General features: G+C 42.0%; 1 protein-coding gene across 1 annotated transcript in view; it reads right to left on the reverse strand.

Moving 5' to 3' along the window:
• Positions 1 to 1,420: 1,420 nt before the first annotated feature.
• XRCC5 (X-ray repair cross complementing 5) overlaps positions 1,421 to 18,250 on the reverse strand; it is a 40,040-nt gene continuing 23,210 nt past the window's right edge. Inside the window, exons 17-21 of the mRNA XM_081852753.1 lie at positions 8,809 to 8,918; positions 8,224 to 8,320; positions 5,743 to 5,810; positions 3,449 to 3,523; positions 1,421 to 2,668 (exon numbers count right to left, since the gene is read on the reverse strand). Coding sequence (XP_081708879.1) covers positions 2,654 to 2,668; positions 3,449 to 3,523; positions 5,743 to 5,810; positions 8,224 to 8,320; positions 8,809 to 8,918 — 365 coding nt within the window. The 3' untranslated portion in view covers positions 1,421 to 2,653. The remainder of the gene's footprint in view (positions 2,669 to 3,448; positions 3,524 to 5,742; positions 5,811 to 8,223; positions 8,321 to 8,808; positions 8,919 to 18,250) is intronic.

Here is an 18,250-nt window from a genome sequence, read left to right on the forward strand (position 1 = left end):
AGAAGTGAGACAATGGATCCATTTCCAGCCTTTAACATTTCATTTTGAAGGCTTTAAGCATGTGCATATAGCCAATAACCGTCAGAGTAATATGTGGAAAGTCAAAACATCCAAGCTGCAGCTTGATGCTCTGAGCAGTATCCATCTGTCTCTGTGTTCACATAGCTTCCTGAATCCATTCTTGAGTGGTTGAAATTAGAACAGCTGGTTTGGGTCTACTGCATATCAGGGAACATTTTCCAGCTCACTGTGGTTTTGGCTAACTCAAGAAGATTCACAGTAGCTTACACGTGAATCCCCAGAACAACCCTATCACTCTTTTTACACGTGGGAAAGTTGGACCGTAAAATGAGTGGCTTGTCTGATGCCATAAGGGTGGTGGAACCTGAAGCCAGATCTGCAGAAAATGGATCTTTCAATTTTGTCTGGGTGGCTAATATGGAGCCTTTTCGGAAAAGTACAATTCTATGGATCTGCTGTGTGTGCTACAATGTGGTGCAGGTCAGCAAACAGGTGAGAATAACCAGAGCCTCAGAAACATAGGGCTCAAAACCTATAGCCAACAGCAAGATTTTCAGACTTAGGATGCAATTCTCTTACAGCCAGAAAATATCTCCCATGACCACAGTCCCATGTTTAAAGCCGCTGTACTACTGCTGCCTCTTTGAGTTAGTAAACTCTTGGCAGAAGTTTCAAAAGGGTTTCATAAGGCAGCCACAGAGCTAACAGCAGGGCAGTTGAATGTTACACAATATTTTGCAGTATGCAGTCAACCCACTATTCTGACAGCAAAATACATTAACTTTCAGAGCGACTTCTGATTTAATTGATTGAAAGCCAAACAATTAATAGACTAAACCCCCACCCCAAAAAAGGGGGCTAGCAATACATCTAAAATAAACTGATTTATCACAACTCTGTTCATTAAAGTTACAACCATGAAAGAAAACAGACACTTTGGAATATTAATCTTCTGGTTAAGGCAGTCAATTCACAGACCATCAGAATTTGGAAGCTTGCCCCAGGAGCCTCCTTTTGCAAAGATGTGTCTGGATCCTGTGGCAAGGGAAGAAAAATAAGGGCCCTTCCAGACATCAGCTTTCTCCAAGGATCATGGTTTTTTTCAGATGATGGGCACCTGTAGGTAAGTTAACTGTGCCACTTGCTGTGATGAATGCTACTAGTGGACCAGCACGACAAGAGGAGAGGAGAGCAATCACCACACCAAAGAACTGGTGACAGACTCAAGCCACTTTTTAAAAAAGTCCCCCCCCCCCTTCTGCTTATTTTCATGCCCTCGCTTGGAAAGCCAAGGCTTTTAAGTGCCCTTAAACCTACCCTCCTTGTGATGAGGAAAGAAGATACCCGTTTTACAAATAAGAAGCCATGTTGCACAGAGTACAGAAATGACAAGACAAGGTTCCTACTAAACATACTTTGGCTTTTAATATATAATTTTTCTATAGCAACAATATTATTATCTTTACAACCAAGACTGTAACAAATTACACTGCATCAAGCCAGCCTACATCTACCCAGTGCTTTTAGCATCAATGGCACTGGCATCAAGGTGCACTGTTAGTTATGAAAACTAACCAAGGCAGCTAAAAACTGGTGATTGTTAAGGAAAAGGTTAAAAGGCAAAAACCTGACTTTGGATGTAGAAATTGGGGGTTGGGAGGAATGTGAGGAGGAAATAAAGGAAGTTAAATGACTGGTCTGAACCGTGTCCTGCAACATCAGGAAGAATGCTATGTCTGTACCACTGGCTGTGGTTGTGACTTTAAATGCTCCAAGGCAGGGGGGAAAGATGCAGCCGTTGTGGCTCTCAGTCTTGTCCTCTGCTGATAGCTTCATCTACTCTTCTTTCAACTGCTGACAACTAACACTAGAGCTCTGCTGACTACAAAAGACAAATAGAAAGGGCTTGATGGAGGAACCCACAGAGCAGTAGGGTGGGATATTCAGCAGCTGCTTCTAACCATTTGAAGACATAGATATGCAAACTCTGAATTGGCAAAAAACACACAACCACCTCTGTGTATAAAAACTGGCTTGTGATTCACCTGGTAGGTGCTGCATTGGAAAGGACACATAAAGCATGAGCTTCAACAGATAAACATTTGCAACTCAATAGGCTTTTCTGGGTTGCAGTTTATGAGTACAAATATTTGGAATCTTTTTTAAATTCTTCATTGGTATTTCAGGTTTTTACGGCACTCATGAAGAGACAGTATTTCTGTTAGTATGCCAAAAAGACACACATATTTCTGGATACAAAGTCTATTGGGATTTCATTCTGACAGCATTCCCTCCGCAGGCAGTGAGGTTAAGGCATCAAAATCTCTTGTGACTATAACAAAAGCCAACATATGACAACAACAGGTATTTGCTTTCAGAGAATGTGAATCTGTCCTATTAAATGGAGACTGAGCAGGTAAAATTCAATGCATTGCCTTGGTAACTTGTGACAAATTAGAGAAAATGAAGATTTGCACCATCCTGGAGATTTCCTTGGAGCCAGTGCCCTCTTTCTGGGTCGGAGTATCTACACAGGACTTCCTGGCCACACCTTTCTTTACCACCCATGTCATTCTCTCTGGAGCCTCAAAACATCTTCAGATCCACCCATTCCAAGACACTGTCCATCCACTTAAATCATGTCCAGCTGCAAAAGCAAAATGGCAGAATTGAAAATGGGGCCATCAATTTCAGGCTAAAGCTTGTGCAGGCCACGTACAAAGTGATGGTTATTGAAGAAAAATATGTACAGCCTTTTAAAACTTAAGTAAGAGAGATTTACTACTATGATATAGTTTATGGCAGTGCTCCATTCATTACAGAAACAAAAAAAGCAAGAAGGCTCGATTCAGTCTTAACGCCAAATCCTTTCTGACCCAGCAGCTTTTCCCACAGGTACGGAGGAGGTTTAGAGAAGGGAAGTCTGTAAATGTTAAGCCTTTACAGGGAACTTACAGGTAGAGGGTGACAACCAACATTAGTCACTAACACCACTAACACCCTGACCCTAAGTCATTTATTGCAAGGGCACAGGAAGTGATCCATTAATTCCCTATCTTAATTCCTGATCCACAATTTGAGAACCACTGCCTGATAAGATGAGAAAATATTTTACGACCTCTTGATTCAAATCTGGTAGGGTCACCAAGGCTCAGATAAAGCGGCTTTAGTGAGCTGGGTCTGCCTCATACTGCACCAGCCGCGCCTCCCCCACCCGCCTGTTGTTGTTGTTTAGTTGTGTCCGACTCTTCGTGACGCCATGGACCAGAACACGCCTACCCCCTGAGCACACCACCTGCCTACCCCCTGGGATACAGAAATGTAAAAAAACTTCACATTAACATGAATATTTATCACCCGCATCATCCTCCAGTACAATCCAGTTACTTAAAGTAATCATGTTGGAATAATTCTTTAAAAAACTTACCAGATCATCAACATCGCCGCCGTCATCATCTGCCACTGGTGAAGTTTCCATGAGCTTTTCTTTGGGAGCCAAGAACTATAAACAAACAGTTACAGATAGGTAGCCGTGTTGGTCTGCCATAGTCAAAACAAAACAAATTCCTTCCAGTAATTTTAAGGTCTTTAAGGTGCTACTGGAAGGAATTTGTTTTGTTATAAACAAACAGTTATTCAAATGTCAATAGGGAATTCCATTCTGATTTTTGATTATCTATAACAGTAACATTGAATAATAATAGATAGTGGAAGAAATGACATTAGAACAAACTTAAAAACAATTGAATATAGCCAAACAAACAAACAAATATTAGAGTCACAATACAAGACAAACAAATCAGTGTGTAAAAGTACACTAGCAAATTACGTTTGACTAAATTTTCCAAATTTCAATTTTGTTCTGCAGTTTCTTACATGATTCTATTGCAACCTTTGATACTCAGAAAATGGCCCATTCCAACCTGGGTTAAAGTCTTTCAACCACTTAAGATCTCTAAACTGAGCAACGAGTCACAGCCACAGAGCACAGAAATGTTTTTAAAGTCACAAATTTAATCCAATTCAAATTTCCAGCAACAGAAAAAAATTACAAACGCTCTAACTGCAGCTCCCCAAATAAAAAAAATTCACAATGTATGATGGCTGCTCTAGCAGCATCACAGTCCAAAGGCCAGTGTTTCCTAAGCTGCAGGCAAATGTTATTCTACACATAATGTTTAACTTAAGGCTGCTATGGCCTTTGAAGCAGAAAGCATCACGGATCTGCTAAGGTTATACAGCTGAGAACACTGCAAAGTCTCAACACATCATCCCTGTATGCTTTTTTCCCTGACACTGTGGATGTAAAACCATTACTGTACAGGCAATATTGAAGTAAAAGCAAGTTGTCAAATTTAAAAGCCTTTTTCCACTGGAGCAGATCCCATTTTACATAGTTAATTAAGGTAAAACGCTATTTCTGAAAGTTACATATTTGCTCCAAGGCCTCTAGAGTGGCATCTCGGCACTAAATTAGATGTAAACAACACATCAGAGTCTTGAAGACACTGAGGATGAGAAATTGCTTAGCAACAAAATTAAACTTTTTATTTCCCATCAAGAAGGCACTGAGTATCAGCAGTTGATTTTTATTCTTTCCTGACAAGATCTGTTTTACATTTATGCAGAAGCAAAATTACACGTAATGGTTGTGCTGAAATCCATTACCTTCCTTGAGATAACGACAGGCTGTGCTTGGCAGGGCTGTTCTTATAACATTGCAGCTCTGTGTTCTGAAGACGAACACACTCCCCACCTGTGCTCTTTCATGAATATACTGCCTTAGAGAGAACCATTCTCCCAAGGAAAGGAATTAAAGTTCCCGTCAATACAAGATGTGGGCCAAGGGGTAAGCTCTTACCCATGTAAATGGACTTATCTAGTGCCCATGATCAGTGACTTAGATGACTTGACCTGCTCACATGCTAGCATTACATACAAATATATCATGGCACACAGGGCATTTAAGAGGGATACAAGCTTACATGGGAAATGGCTTTCCATGTGCTGAATAAATCAATTTCAATGCCTGGATAAACTATTCAGTAGAATCAGCAAGAAAGGAGGTGGAAGAGTAGCTTGTGCCACTTCAGAATGGAGGCACAATGCTTCCCTATGTAAAAAGCTCCCTAGAGCACCAGGGAGAAAGTTTTAGATAATATATGCAGGTAGGATATATTATTTATCTAGTATCATTTAAAAATGGCATCCCCACACCTTCAGTCTGAAGTGGTATAGGCCCAAATTCTACCACCTCACTTTGCTGCATGTGGGAGCAAAAACTCATTCACAAGAAAGATATAGTAGGGAGGACAAAATAGCTGGCGGACTCTCTGAGCAGCTGGAAATAGAGACCTGCTATCATGAATGCACATCTGTGCACAGGCATACAGCAAGCTGTACTAAGATATTTTGCTGCTTAAGGGGAAACAGGAAATGCCCCCCAAGACGGGGGCAGGGGGGAGAGAGAGAACTGCTCTTTCCTGTCAAAATCTATTGCCGGAGGCAGTCATCTCACTCTGCCTAACAGTAGGGCCGGCCCTAGCTGTACCATTTTTTCACACTCATCAATCTGCACACCCAAAATAACATTACCTGGCCTAAAGGTAGGTTAGGTTCGCCACACTACATACTGACAGAGTTTCTAGAAGAGAAACCTTCGCTTGTAAGCTACATATTTTTTTCTTAAAAAATAAAAATAAAAGGCACTCTATCCAATACCTTTTGGGCATCTTCAGCTGTCAGAGAGCTTCCTTCAGTTTCTTCTTTGGTGATCAAGGAAATTCTATCTATGAATAATCAAACAAAAGACAAGTACCATACTATAATTTTCTCCGAGTGGAAGTAGAAGATTTTACGGTCACAAAACCAATGTTTTCTTGAGGGTAAAACAGCTCTCACAAAAAAATCTCAAGTACCATGGTGTATAAAAACAACTAATGAATGTTTGTAATGTATTAAAAAACCAACCATTTCAAGGTGTGTACTTTTCCCTGGACCAACTAGTTTCTAGAATACTAGAAAGATGACTTTGAGTTACACCAATTTTGCTCGTCTGGAGGGGGGGAAAGGAATAAAACAGGTTTTACATTGCATACAGTGATGCTGATCTAGCCAAGTGTGTATGTTAGGTGTAATTTAAGTTAAGAAGTTAATGTGCCTAACAACTGGTTCCTGCACATATTCACCATGCCTCATGTAAGTCACTTACAAGCTGCATTTAACCACTAACTGAGCTACTGTAACTCTGATGGAATATTTACTGAAAATTTAACTTTTGCAGGGACAGATGAGTAATATAAGATTGACTAACATGTTTAGCTTACATAAGGATCTCGTGTAGGGCCTTCAGATAGGAAGAGATGAGAATAAGGGTTGAGGAGACAGGATAGACGAGATTTAAGGAGTGGTGAACAAGAGGTTAAAAACCTCATGAATGGGCCATGGACAGGACCAGCTCCACGTTGCCTGAAGAAGAGGAGCAAAACCTTCACACACATTTTAAAGATGGCGAGAGGTTTGTGCTGCAGAGAATACAGGGGGACTGGGATGCAAGGAGACTAAATGCCAGGAAGGAGAGCAGCAGTGGTGGTAGGGAACCTCACACAGGACCTAGTAACAGGAAGGGATGCTTGGAAGGAAAGGGTTTGTATGGAAAAGGAAGGACAAATCCCATATGCAGATTGTAAACAACTAGAAAATACTTTGTTTGCTAGTGTCTACCAATAAAGACACATTGTTATATTCTGCACAGTATATCCCAACATTACCTTAACCAAAGCCAGTGCTCCCCTTTCACAAATGGAAATGCCAGGACAGAGAGATACAGTAACTTGTCAAAGGTTACATCAATAGTTAAAATGAAAACCCATGAGGCTTGTTTTTACGATTGATTTCATACACTGTATACTTTTGTAATTTTTGTGTGCACTGCGTAGACATTTTTGTGAGTAAATAGCTGAATAAATACATAATAACAAATAAATGCAAGTGCATGACTAACAAAGCTATTAGCCACCATTCTCTGCAGTCCCTGACGTGAACACCTTTTGTACTAGTTTCAATTTCATTGCTCTGCTTTCTTTCTCCTTTATGCTTACATTTAAACCTCATTAACTCAAATGACACTAGTCAGGACTCGCACATGGCATGAATTCTGGATTCTAGGGGGAAATTGCAACCACCACAACAGGACTGCCACAGAGCACATGCTCTTCCTCAACCATGGCAAGCGCTTACCTGAGTGCATCACTCAGTTGTGGGAGAAAGGGGGACATCAGTGGAAGACGTGGGTATGTGGCCAAGACCCAGGAACATTGAGCTGCCGCCAGTATAGGAATATGTGGACTCAAGTTTTGATTATTAAAATGTTCTGGCTTCTGCCTTACTACCCAGGCATGGCACACCCTTGCTTAATTCCCTATGCTCGGTGGTATCAATGTAACATTCTGCTTTGGAACAGTGGGTTGTACACAATCAAGTCATCCCATTAACTCAAGGGCTTTCACCTATGCAATGGGACTTCCTCTCGTGTGCCCCGCCCCCATCTGTACTGAGGGTTCCCAACCTTCCAGAGCAGATCTCTGGGAATGTGGGAGATGTGGGAGAGTGGAAGTTCTGTGGTACAGGTGGAAGTACTTGTGCTAATGGGATGACTTTGCTAGATATAACCCAGTGTCTGCATGCAATTTTTAGTGCAAATGTTTTTGTGGTTTTTTTATTATTATTATAATTTATGTATTAAATCTGCATACCACCCTTCATCTGTAGATCTCAGGGCAGTTCAAAGCATAAAAATACAGGATAAAAACACAAAACGCATGTATTATATATTATTATTTTGTATCCCCTTTTATGGCACACAAGGGAAAAATCAAATGCATTTCAGATCTACAAAGTAAGGTAAATAAATGCAACTGGACAAAGCGGTAAGTAAAATACTTGGGGGGGGGGACATAACAAAAAAGAAAATAACTGCATTCCAGAGCTGTCACACACCCCCTACATACTGTACTTAAAATAAAATAATAAACCATGTTTTTCAATATAGATTCTCTGCAGAGATGTACTACAGGTCTGCATTCAGTCTACTCATTCTTCTGGAAAGAATTGTGAGCACAATCATGCAATTTCCGATTTGCCTCTAAGCTTCCCTCTTCTCCTCCCCCTTGCACCGTACATTGTAAATAATGTCTGACATACCTTGTATTACAGTCTCCCAGAAATCAGTTAAATTTTTATCTTCCACTCTCTTTTTCAGGGCCTGCAGAAAATCATTAAAGCACTGCACCTCTGACAGCTGAAACAACAAGGATAACAAAGGAATCACAGCGATGAATAAAAGTTAGCATGACACCATATTCTTAATTCATCATAACACTCTGCTTGAATAAATGGGGGGAGGAGGGGGTAGCATTTCAAACCACTGCACATTTATCTGGCCTCACACAGAAGCAAACATCTAATGTGCGGTGAGTCACTAAAGAAATGACATTTCACAAAGCAGCACTGTCTTTTTTTGTGATTTGCTTTATTCAAGAAGTTATTTGGGAATTGCACAGCTTCCTTTTCATCTAACGGGTCAGAGGTATTGTCTTTCCACATTTGAAAAGCCCCAGTGGAACTTGGTCTAAACTCTGAAGAGCCCAAAAGGCCAATATATAACACCAAGGTGTCTTTTAAGCCTCCAGAATGCCATAGCCATTTTAATTCTGTGCATCCTTTTTGATGTTGTCACGTCATCCCCCTACTCTCCAGCAATGAGTGCAGTTTCCACATGCGCATTACCTTAATAGCTTCCTCTCGGAAAACTTTTATGCAGTCGATGCTCTTCATATAATACAGATGCCCCTTGTTCTCCAGAAACTGGTGGATGTGGTTTATCAGCTGCTGACTAACTGAAAGGCAAGAACCAGAAAATTAGAAAAAATGCTCATAAGGAAGAAACAAGAAGAAGAAGAAAGAAGAAGAAGAAGAAGAAGAGGAGGAGGAGGAGGAGGAGGAGGATGAGTTTGGATTTGATATCCCGCTTTATCACTACCCAAAGGAATCTCAAAGCGGCTCACATTCTCCTTTCCCTTCCTCCCCCACAACAAACACTCTGTGAGGTGAGTGAGGCTGAGAGACTTCAGAGAAGTGTGACTGGCCCAAGGTCACCTAGCAGCTGCATGTGGGGGAGCGGGGAATCAAGTCCACCGCTCTTAACCACTACACCACACTGGCTCCACAATGTGTATCTTGTGCAAACTACATACGCATTAAAACTAAGGTTGGAACTTTGACATGGGAAGCAGGGGCTTCAGTGGGTGGCAATAATTTATTTGATTTAAGTCAGGGATCGGCAACCTCTGGCCCCTGGGCCTAATTTGGCCTTCAAGATTGGGCTGCTGGGCTGCTTGGGGAAAATCACATGCATGCTAACTAGCACAAGCCTGATGTCATAATAGATGACAGGTGCAGGAAACTTCAAGCCACAACAAAAACCAAGAAGAACGGGGAGCATGCTCTTCAGAGTGTTCCCAATTCTTCCTTTGCATCAGAAAGTCTGCATTTTTTGAATTTGGTGTCTTTTTGTTTACATGCCAATCACTGATCAGTGCTTACAGCAAACCCTACTAGAATCGCTGCCCAATGCAAGGCTTCTTGGGCCACCTGACATCATGGCTACGCTGCCTGTCAAAAATACCCCATAGGGAGGGAGGGTAGGGAAGCTCGGGATCTTGCCCAATCTGATTTTGGAAGTTCACAATATAGGAACTGTTGTTAAATAGGAGCCCATAGAATAAAATCCAGATGTGCAAAGCAGGATAGGCAAACCCAGTAGCTATAGTTGGAAACAGGATAAAGATTTGAGTCCATCTATTAACTGGTGTTGTAAAACCAACTTGATGGGCATTACCATTCAAATGGTGCGTGCGCACTGTGTCATGTGATTGATTATGAGGGATGGGGCTTACCTAGGCCCCCACAATATTTTATTCAAGTTGGCACCCCTGCATTCAAGACAACAGCTTGGCGCTTAAGTTGTTTCTCTGCTCCTTTGAAGAAGGGAGTGTGTTTGTGTTTGTTTGTTTGTGTGTGTGTGTGTGTGTGTGTGTGTGTGTGTGTGTGTTTTCCACCAACTCCCATCTCCATCTGCTGACCCTAGGCACAATATTCCATATCAAACTATTGTGGGTGAGACATGGGAAAGCCTTGTTCCATAAATGTGAATTTTGTTTCTGGTCATGAAAGGAAATTCCAAAAATATTTCCTCTTCACATAGACAGTAAAGGCTCGGATCAAAAGGTGATATTGCTCATTAAGTCCTGACCAATAGTTACTGAGACCTTTATCACATTTTACATGTACATTTATCGGAAATAAAAATGATGCTCATATGAAATACCAGTTAAGTATATTTTGCCCTGTTGCACTTTACACTTGTATAGCCAAAACAGAAACTACAGTATAAATAAGATGAAATAGGAGTGTTGTGAGGTGGTTGAAGAATAGTTTTCTTAAACCTGATTTTTAAAATTCTCAGTTTCATTAGATACCCGGGCGGGGGGCACAATTTAAAATGCCATTTGGATGCAATGCAAACATTTTAAAGGTCACACTAATAATTTCTTAAAAACTGAATATGTGAGGCTCTCTGAAAGAGACTGAGAGAAAGCCCATTTCCCATATGCTGAAGAACAAAGGACAAAATGTGTGCCTTGATCTTGATAAATTTATTATCATGTAGCAGGGCTTTTTTCAGCTGGAACTCACCGGAACTCAGTTCTGGCACCTCTAAGGTGGGTGCCATTGCCATTATAAGAGAACAAGGGAGGCGTTCACAATGAGTTCTGGCACCTCTTTTTCTAGAAAAATAGCACTGGTCCAAAATATGAATACTTGGCCTGTCAAACAGCATGGATGCTCCTTTTTTCATGCAGTGGAAAATTGCTCACTAAGTACTTGCTTCCAAAAAATAGGATGCTAGACAAGATGGGTCTTTGATGTGATCAAGCAGTGCTCTTCTCATGTTATTATGGAAGTGATAGACAAAACTTTTTTCAAGGCCTTAAATCAGGGATGAAGAACCTCCAATCTATGGGCAAATCTTGGCTCACCAGGCTTCACCTCCCCCACCAAAAAACCCCCCAACCCACTCACCTGTCAATCAGCTAATGTTACTTGTGATGTGAGCAGATGACATTTAAGCAGCAGAACTTAACACCCCCACACCCCACACACATTTTGTATCTGGAGATGTTTTAGCACATGTTAAATTTCTATCTGTAAGGAATATAACAAGCCTAAGTCAGCCTAAGCAATCTACAACTCAAAGCAGTAACTCACCAATACATTTTAAACTGAGTCATTGTTTTAATAACAACTTCCATTAATGGGATAATAAGAAACATAATCACTGAAGGAATCATTACAACTTATTAATCTCCAAGGACACAAGGTAACTCAAAGCGTTGCTGCGTCCTGGAATGTAAATGAAACTGAAAACATGCTTTCAAGGCCCATTAGCTGACAAAAATGATCATAATATTAGAAAGAATGTGTGTTAATAAAATGTGTCCTTGTGTGGATATATGGGCATACATAATTGGACCCCAATGTAGGGAAACCTATCCATAAGCAGAAGAAGGTTTCTGCACATTGGATAGAATCCAGTGCCGGCACAGTCTGAGAGGCAGCAGGATCTACAAAGAGCCTCCTAGTTGAGCTGAAGCGACCAGTGTTTCTTTCAAGTCTGAAAGAGCTCACCACACCATTAGCATTGTGCTCCTAGTGAGAAGTCGTCTGTGGGGAGGGTTGGGGACAGAAATCTGTGGACAAACGATAATTATTATTCCCAAAATTGGAGCTTATAAAACAAAAAGGGGTTTTAGCATGTGCAAGCCTGTCCACCAATGCTAGTGCTGCAGAGATACTGAGAAGCCACTAAGTAGCTCTATAGTTCCTTGGGACACAGTTTTTAAATTGCCTTCATCAGGTTAAAACATAGCTCACCTAAGTGTAAACTGGATCCTCATTCAGGAACCATTATCATTTATCGACAAGCTTCAGAACTTAAAAAGAACCCAGATGGATCAGTCCAAAGACCCATCTAGTCCAGCATCCTATTCTCACAGTGGCCAGGCAGATGTCTCCCCAGCAACAGGAATCAGAGGCAATATATAGCCATTACAACTAGTAGCCACTGATCACGATTAGCCATGATCACTGGCAGTCTTATCCTCTGTGAATTTGCCTCATCTGCTATTAAAGCCATCTGAGTGAGTAGCATGTTGGATTATATGTAAAATTGGGTGGTTTTTGCCCCACTGTTCATCACTTTACATTTGCTTATACTGAACTGCATTTACCATTTTAACGCCCCTTCACCTAGTATAGGGAGAGATCCTTTTGCAGCATCTCACAACCCAGTTTTGTTATTATTATCTTGTAGTAGTAGTATCAAGGCACATAGCTGGCACTAACTATAGTAGTACGGTAGTAATGACAGTCTGACTCCAGCAAGAAACTGGAATAAATGTACAAATCAATGAAAACTTTACAATTCCAGCTCCACAAGTGAATTCACTCCTCCCACCCTCCCCTCTCATGGCTAATGAGTTTCTCATAAAATATTCTAATTTCTTACAAATTGCAACAATAAAAATTAAGCCCTGCTGTTCCCCCCACCTCTTAGTTCTGGAGCACTGCTTCTTCATTGATGTGTTAAATTAAAACCCCAGGCACCAAGAAAGTGTAATAGAAGTCTTCATTGTGAGAAAGGAGCTTCAAATAATTCTCAAGTTTATCCTAGCACGTTGACCTTTTCCCTCCATTAAAATAACAACCTGGTTTCTCTCCTGTGACACTAGCAGATTTCTGAACACAGACCTGAGCCCATTTCTGCTTAGTGATAGCACTTTTTGGTAATAGCTCCCCGGGGACTAAAAATCTGCTCGAATCGTTCCATGAAGCAGTAGAATTCAGTACTCGGCTCTGGGTCCATTTCAGTCCGGCTTTTGCCCTGGTTTTGGGACTGAGACGGCTTTTGTTGCCCTAACAGAGGATCTCCGTAGACAGCTGGATCGAGGTGGGTCGAGACTGCTGATTTGTCAACAGCCTTTGATATGGTCAATCACGAACTTTTGGACCACCGCCTTGCCGACGTGGGGATTCAGGGCACAGTCCAACAATGGCTGTGCTCCTTAATCTCAGTTCGGGGACAGAGGGTGGTGCTAGGGAAGGAGTTGTAGCGGCGGCACTCCTTAGTGTGTGGAGTCCCACAGGGCACAATCCTTTCCCCGATGCTTTTCAATATCTTTATGTGCCCCCTTGCCCAGATTGTCCGAAGTTTTGGGCTGGGTTGTCATCAGTATGCTGATGACACCCAGCTTTATCTGTTGATGGTCAGCCGCACTGACTCGGCCCCGGACACACTGACCAGATGCTTGGAAGCTGTGGCTGGATGGCTGCGTGGGAGCTGGTTGAAGTTAAATCCTTCGAAGACAGAGATTTTCTGGCTGGGTCAGGATGACATGGGGTTGGGGGGGGGCAACTTCCATCTCTTGCTGTGGCTCAATTAGTGCCAGTGCCTTCTGTCAAGAGCTTGGGTGTAACCTTCGACGCCTCCCTTTCCATGGAGGCACAGGTTGCAGCCACAGCAAAGGTGGCATTTTTCCATCTCCACCTTATCAAGCAGTTGGTCCCTTACCTTTCTTGCCCTGATCTGGCCACAGTGATCCATGCGGCGGTCACCTCCTGGCTTGATTATTGTAACTCGCTCTACATGGGGCTGCCCTTGAAGCTGACCCAGAAACTCCAGCGGGTGCAGAATGCTGCAGCGAGACTCCTTACGGGGTCACTGCCGTGGGACCACATTCATCCAGTGCTTTACCAGCTGCACTGGCTCCCAGTGGAGTACAGGGTCAGGTTTAAGGTGCTGGTTTTGACCTTTAAAGCCCTATGCGGCCTAGGATCCACATACCTACGGGACCGCTTCTCCTGGTATGCCCTGTGGAAGACCTTAAGGTCCACAAATAACAACACTTTGAAGGTCCCGAGCCGCAAGGTGGTTAGACTGGTCTCAACTAGAGCCAGGGCCTTTTCAGTACTGGCCCCGAACTTGGTGGAATGCTCTGTCACAAGAGACCAGGGCCCTGCGGGATTTGACATCTTTCCACAGGGCCTGCAAGACAGAGCTGTTCCACCTGGCCTTTGGTTTGGACTCAGTCTGACCCTTATGTTTCCCTCCCCTTATGGTTTTTAATTTATGAGCTACTACTAAAATGAGGCTGCATTTTAAATTGTATTTTAACCCGTATTTTAATTAACTGTTTTTTCTTTTACATTTTATTGCAATTTTATTGGTGTTAGTCACCCTGAGCCCAGTTCTGGCTGGGGAGGGCGGGGTATAAATAAAAAATTATTATTATTATTATTATTATTATTATTATTATTATTATTATTACTACTACTACTACTACTACTACTACTACTAGAGATAAAAAAGAAATGTAAGGCAGACTAGCACATCTGAATCTAACACAACATACACACATACAAATCCCCATGATCTCATATGACTCAAGAAAAGGGATGTAAATCTGTGGCAAACCATCTGCTCTGCATACGGAGAGCTGCAGGTTCGATTCTCAAGATCTCCAGGTAGGTCCTGCCTGAAAACCTGGAGAGCCATTGCCTGTCAGTGTAGAGAATACCAAGCAAAATGGGCCAATATTCTGATCTGGTATAAGGCAGCTTCCTATGTTCCTATGACTGTAGGAAAGGAGGAATAAAATAAGAATCTGAGTCATTAGTACCAACCGCCCAGTCCTGTGGAATGCTCTGTCCATACAGATTCAGCAGGTGCCTTCTGTTTTAACATTTCAATGCCTGCTGAAGACTTTTCTACACCAGCAGGCGTACACTGGCAATTAAGAAAACTTCATTCCATAGTAGTTAGTTGATGTTCTTTGATTTTAATTTTCTATTTGGCTTTTTTTGACCCATGTGCTTGTTGTTAAGCACTTTATTTTTATGATACAGCAGTATATAAATATTTTTATTACTAAAGAAATGATTATATAATCTGGCTAGAAACCCTACCCTCTTTTTCCATTCTCTCCATCACACACACACACACACACACAGTCCAAGGCCAAAGGTGTAAAGGAAATAAGAGTACAGTGGTACCTCGGGTTAAGTACTTAATTCATTCCGGAGGTCCGTACTTAACCTGAAACTGTTCTTAACCTGAAGCACCACTTTAGCTAATGGGGCCTCCTGCTGCCGCTGTGTTGCCAGAGCACAATTTCTGTTCTCATCCTGAAGCAAAGTTCTTAACCCGAGGTACTATTTCTGGGTTAGTGGAGTCTGTAACCTGAAGCGTATGTAACCCGAGGTACCACTGTATTTCAGGTAATAGATTATCAAAGTATGTTAAGGCATCAAATGAATATCAAATATTTTGGGTCTATATATGCTTTGGGCTTCCCAGGAATTTGCTGAAACAACAGAAGTGGTCAATGCCGGTATTAAAAAAAAAAAAAAAATGACACCGACTCTGCAACCAGCACACACACTCTGGATGTTGAGAGTCCGCAGGGTCATTGCATCCTTTGTCAAAATAGTCCTCTGTTCAAGGAAATGGAACTTGTTGGCCAAAAGGATCTCTGACCTCAAATGCATGTACTGCCAAATTTTTCAAATCAGATTTGTCATCACTGACAAATCACTCACCCATAGGAAGAAAAAAGAAACTGATGCAGAACAATTGACGGGACTTCGGCTTGAGAAAAAGACTTGGGAGAGAAGGACATCCTCTGGCCTGAATAACTATTAAGTAGGAGATTTGATGTTTCAAGGGTAGAGCCTCCTACCCCAACCCCCCCCCCACAAACTTACAGACAAGGTTTGATGCATTTCACACACATCCATAAGCAGATCATGCAAATGCAGAACCTGCTATTTAGTGTAGAATTTAGCATCCTGAGTACCTCAGCTGTCATGGGGGGGGGGGGGTTCCATTAAGCTTCCAAACTTCATAGTTAAAAAATACAAAATCCTTCTACAGTGGAACCTCATGTTATGTACCGTCCTGCTTGCGAATGCTTCAGGTAAAGAGCTCTGCTAACCCAGAAGTAGATGCCCCTTGTTGCGACCTTTGCCCCAGGAAGCGAGCGGAAGTCGTGCAGAGGTGGCGCAGCGGCAGCAGGAGGCCCCATTAGCAAAAGCGCGACTCATGTTAAGAACAGTTTCGGCTTAAGAGCAGACCTCCGGAACGAATTAAGTTCGTAACTGGAGGTACCTCTGTATTAATAAATTTGGGAGAGGGCTAAGCTCAATCCTTTGGGCAAGGTTTCTACATGCAGGGAGGGGGCTTTCTTTCCTTTCCTTTCTTTTCAAAGATGGGGTAAATTAAAAAATACCATTTTCCATCTGCACTCTGAAATAATGCAAGCAAAAAGTTCTGCCAACTCACTCTCACCCAGAGTAACCAGATACACCTTTATACCTGTATAGAAGAGGAAACTATTAAAGGCGCACCTGGCCACCCTAGTTTCACACAATTTGCTAAAATGCATCAAATTGTGACCTGTTACTATTTAACAGCAGCAGCACCAACTCATAATTACAAGGTTTGAGGTATTAATTTGTCGAGCTCAGCGCTATTTCCCTCAAGGATTTTTCCCCTCCCTCAGAAAGCTGAGGTTCTGTGCATGAGCAGACTCCTCCCCTTTACTACACAAAACCTTTATTATAATTATGTACAGGACTGTGTGTATGTGCACACTTTAAAAGAAACTGAGTACGGGTTTTCTGGCAGCATCTATCTCTCTTTTGTACATTCATGCTTTGAACAGGCAAAGGACGAAGTAGGCCTACAAGGTCTCGCAGTTGCCCTGAACCTGTCAGGTGTGGGACAGGTACACCCATAGGGCCAAACTGAAAAGGAAGAATCACACTGTAGTGGCAGAAAAAGGCACTATAATTCAAGATGCGCCAAATTACATCCGGAAGGGAAGAATCAGGAGCACATTCTAAGTGATAGCAGATGATTGACAGGTGGGTGGCCCCACCCACCTCTCAAAAGTTGCCTATGGCAGGGGGAGTTTTGGATCTTGCCATCTCCATCCCTGACATAAATAAGATGAAGTTAGAATAAACAGTTTCACCAAAAATAAAAAATAAAAAAAAATACTTGGGAAGTTAAAATAATGTATTTTTGTTACATCCAAAGCTATTTCTTGGGTTTTCTACTTTTAAATTAACATACTCATATGCTGAATGTGAACACTTAAGAATGTCACCAATCTCTTTTCCTTAATGAGTATGTAGACCATATCCCACACAATCTACCCTGTAATTATAAGGCATTCCACAAGCGGAAGGTAAATTGGCACTAAGTGTCCAAGCCATTCAAGCAAAGACATTAGACACTTCAGAAACAGCTAGTGAGCCGACAGTTTTCCATCTACTGAGCTGATTTTAATAAATGCATGCTAAAGACACTCCAGTCTTACAGAACTAATGTTCCTAATGCACTATTTATTTTATTAGCTATGATTTTTAAAGTACATGTGGTCTAAGTCAACCACATTTTGCTAAGTTCAACATTTTCAGAGCAATCCCTCCTCTCCCTCTTATATCTGGGGTGGTGGAGCTTTGGATTAGGTGGAGATATACCTCCATCTAGCCATGGGCATAGCCAGAATTTTTGTTAGGGAGGGACCGGCCTTTTGTTGGAGAGCAGAACCTCAGTTTGCTGTCTTTTTATTTATTTTTATTGACTGGGGGGCAGCTGCCCCTCCCTGCCACCCCCACCCCCTGGCTACACTCATGCATCCAGCTCTCCCACTGTCTGCCAGAGAGTGTTGTGTGGTGCCTGGATCTTAAGTCATTCTCACTTCTGTCACACGATCACATCATGCCCAATCACTGTGCCAGCCTGTAGATGTCACTATGACTGGGTCAAAATCATGTCTGATTGTGCCTCCCGCACACACACATACCTTGCACACACACATATCTTCCACGGCAAGCAGCCAGGATGAGGCACTGGCCCCATCAATCTTCTCAAACAGGAGTTTGGATTGTGTCAAAGTATTATTGCTGCCATTGGACATAATTAAGGCAGCAGCTGTACTGGTGAAGATCAGGTGAGAAGGCAAACATTACAAATGGTGACTAAGAGGAAACTATTACAACTGTACACAAATAAACCTGAGCAATCAAAGTCAAATTCCAGTAA

The sequence above is a fragment of the Podarcis erhardii genome, assembly GCF_964252035.2.
Source record: "Podarcis erhardii genome assembly, chromosome: 1".
Classification (NCBI taxonomy): Eukaryota; Metazoa; Chordata; class Lepidosauria; order Squamata; family Lacertidae; genus Podarcis; species Podarcis erhardii.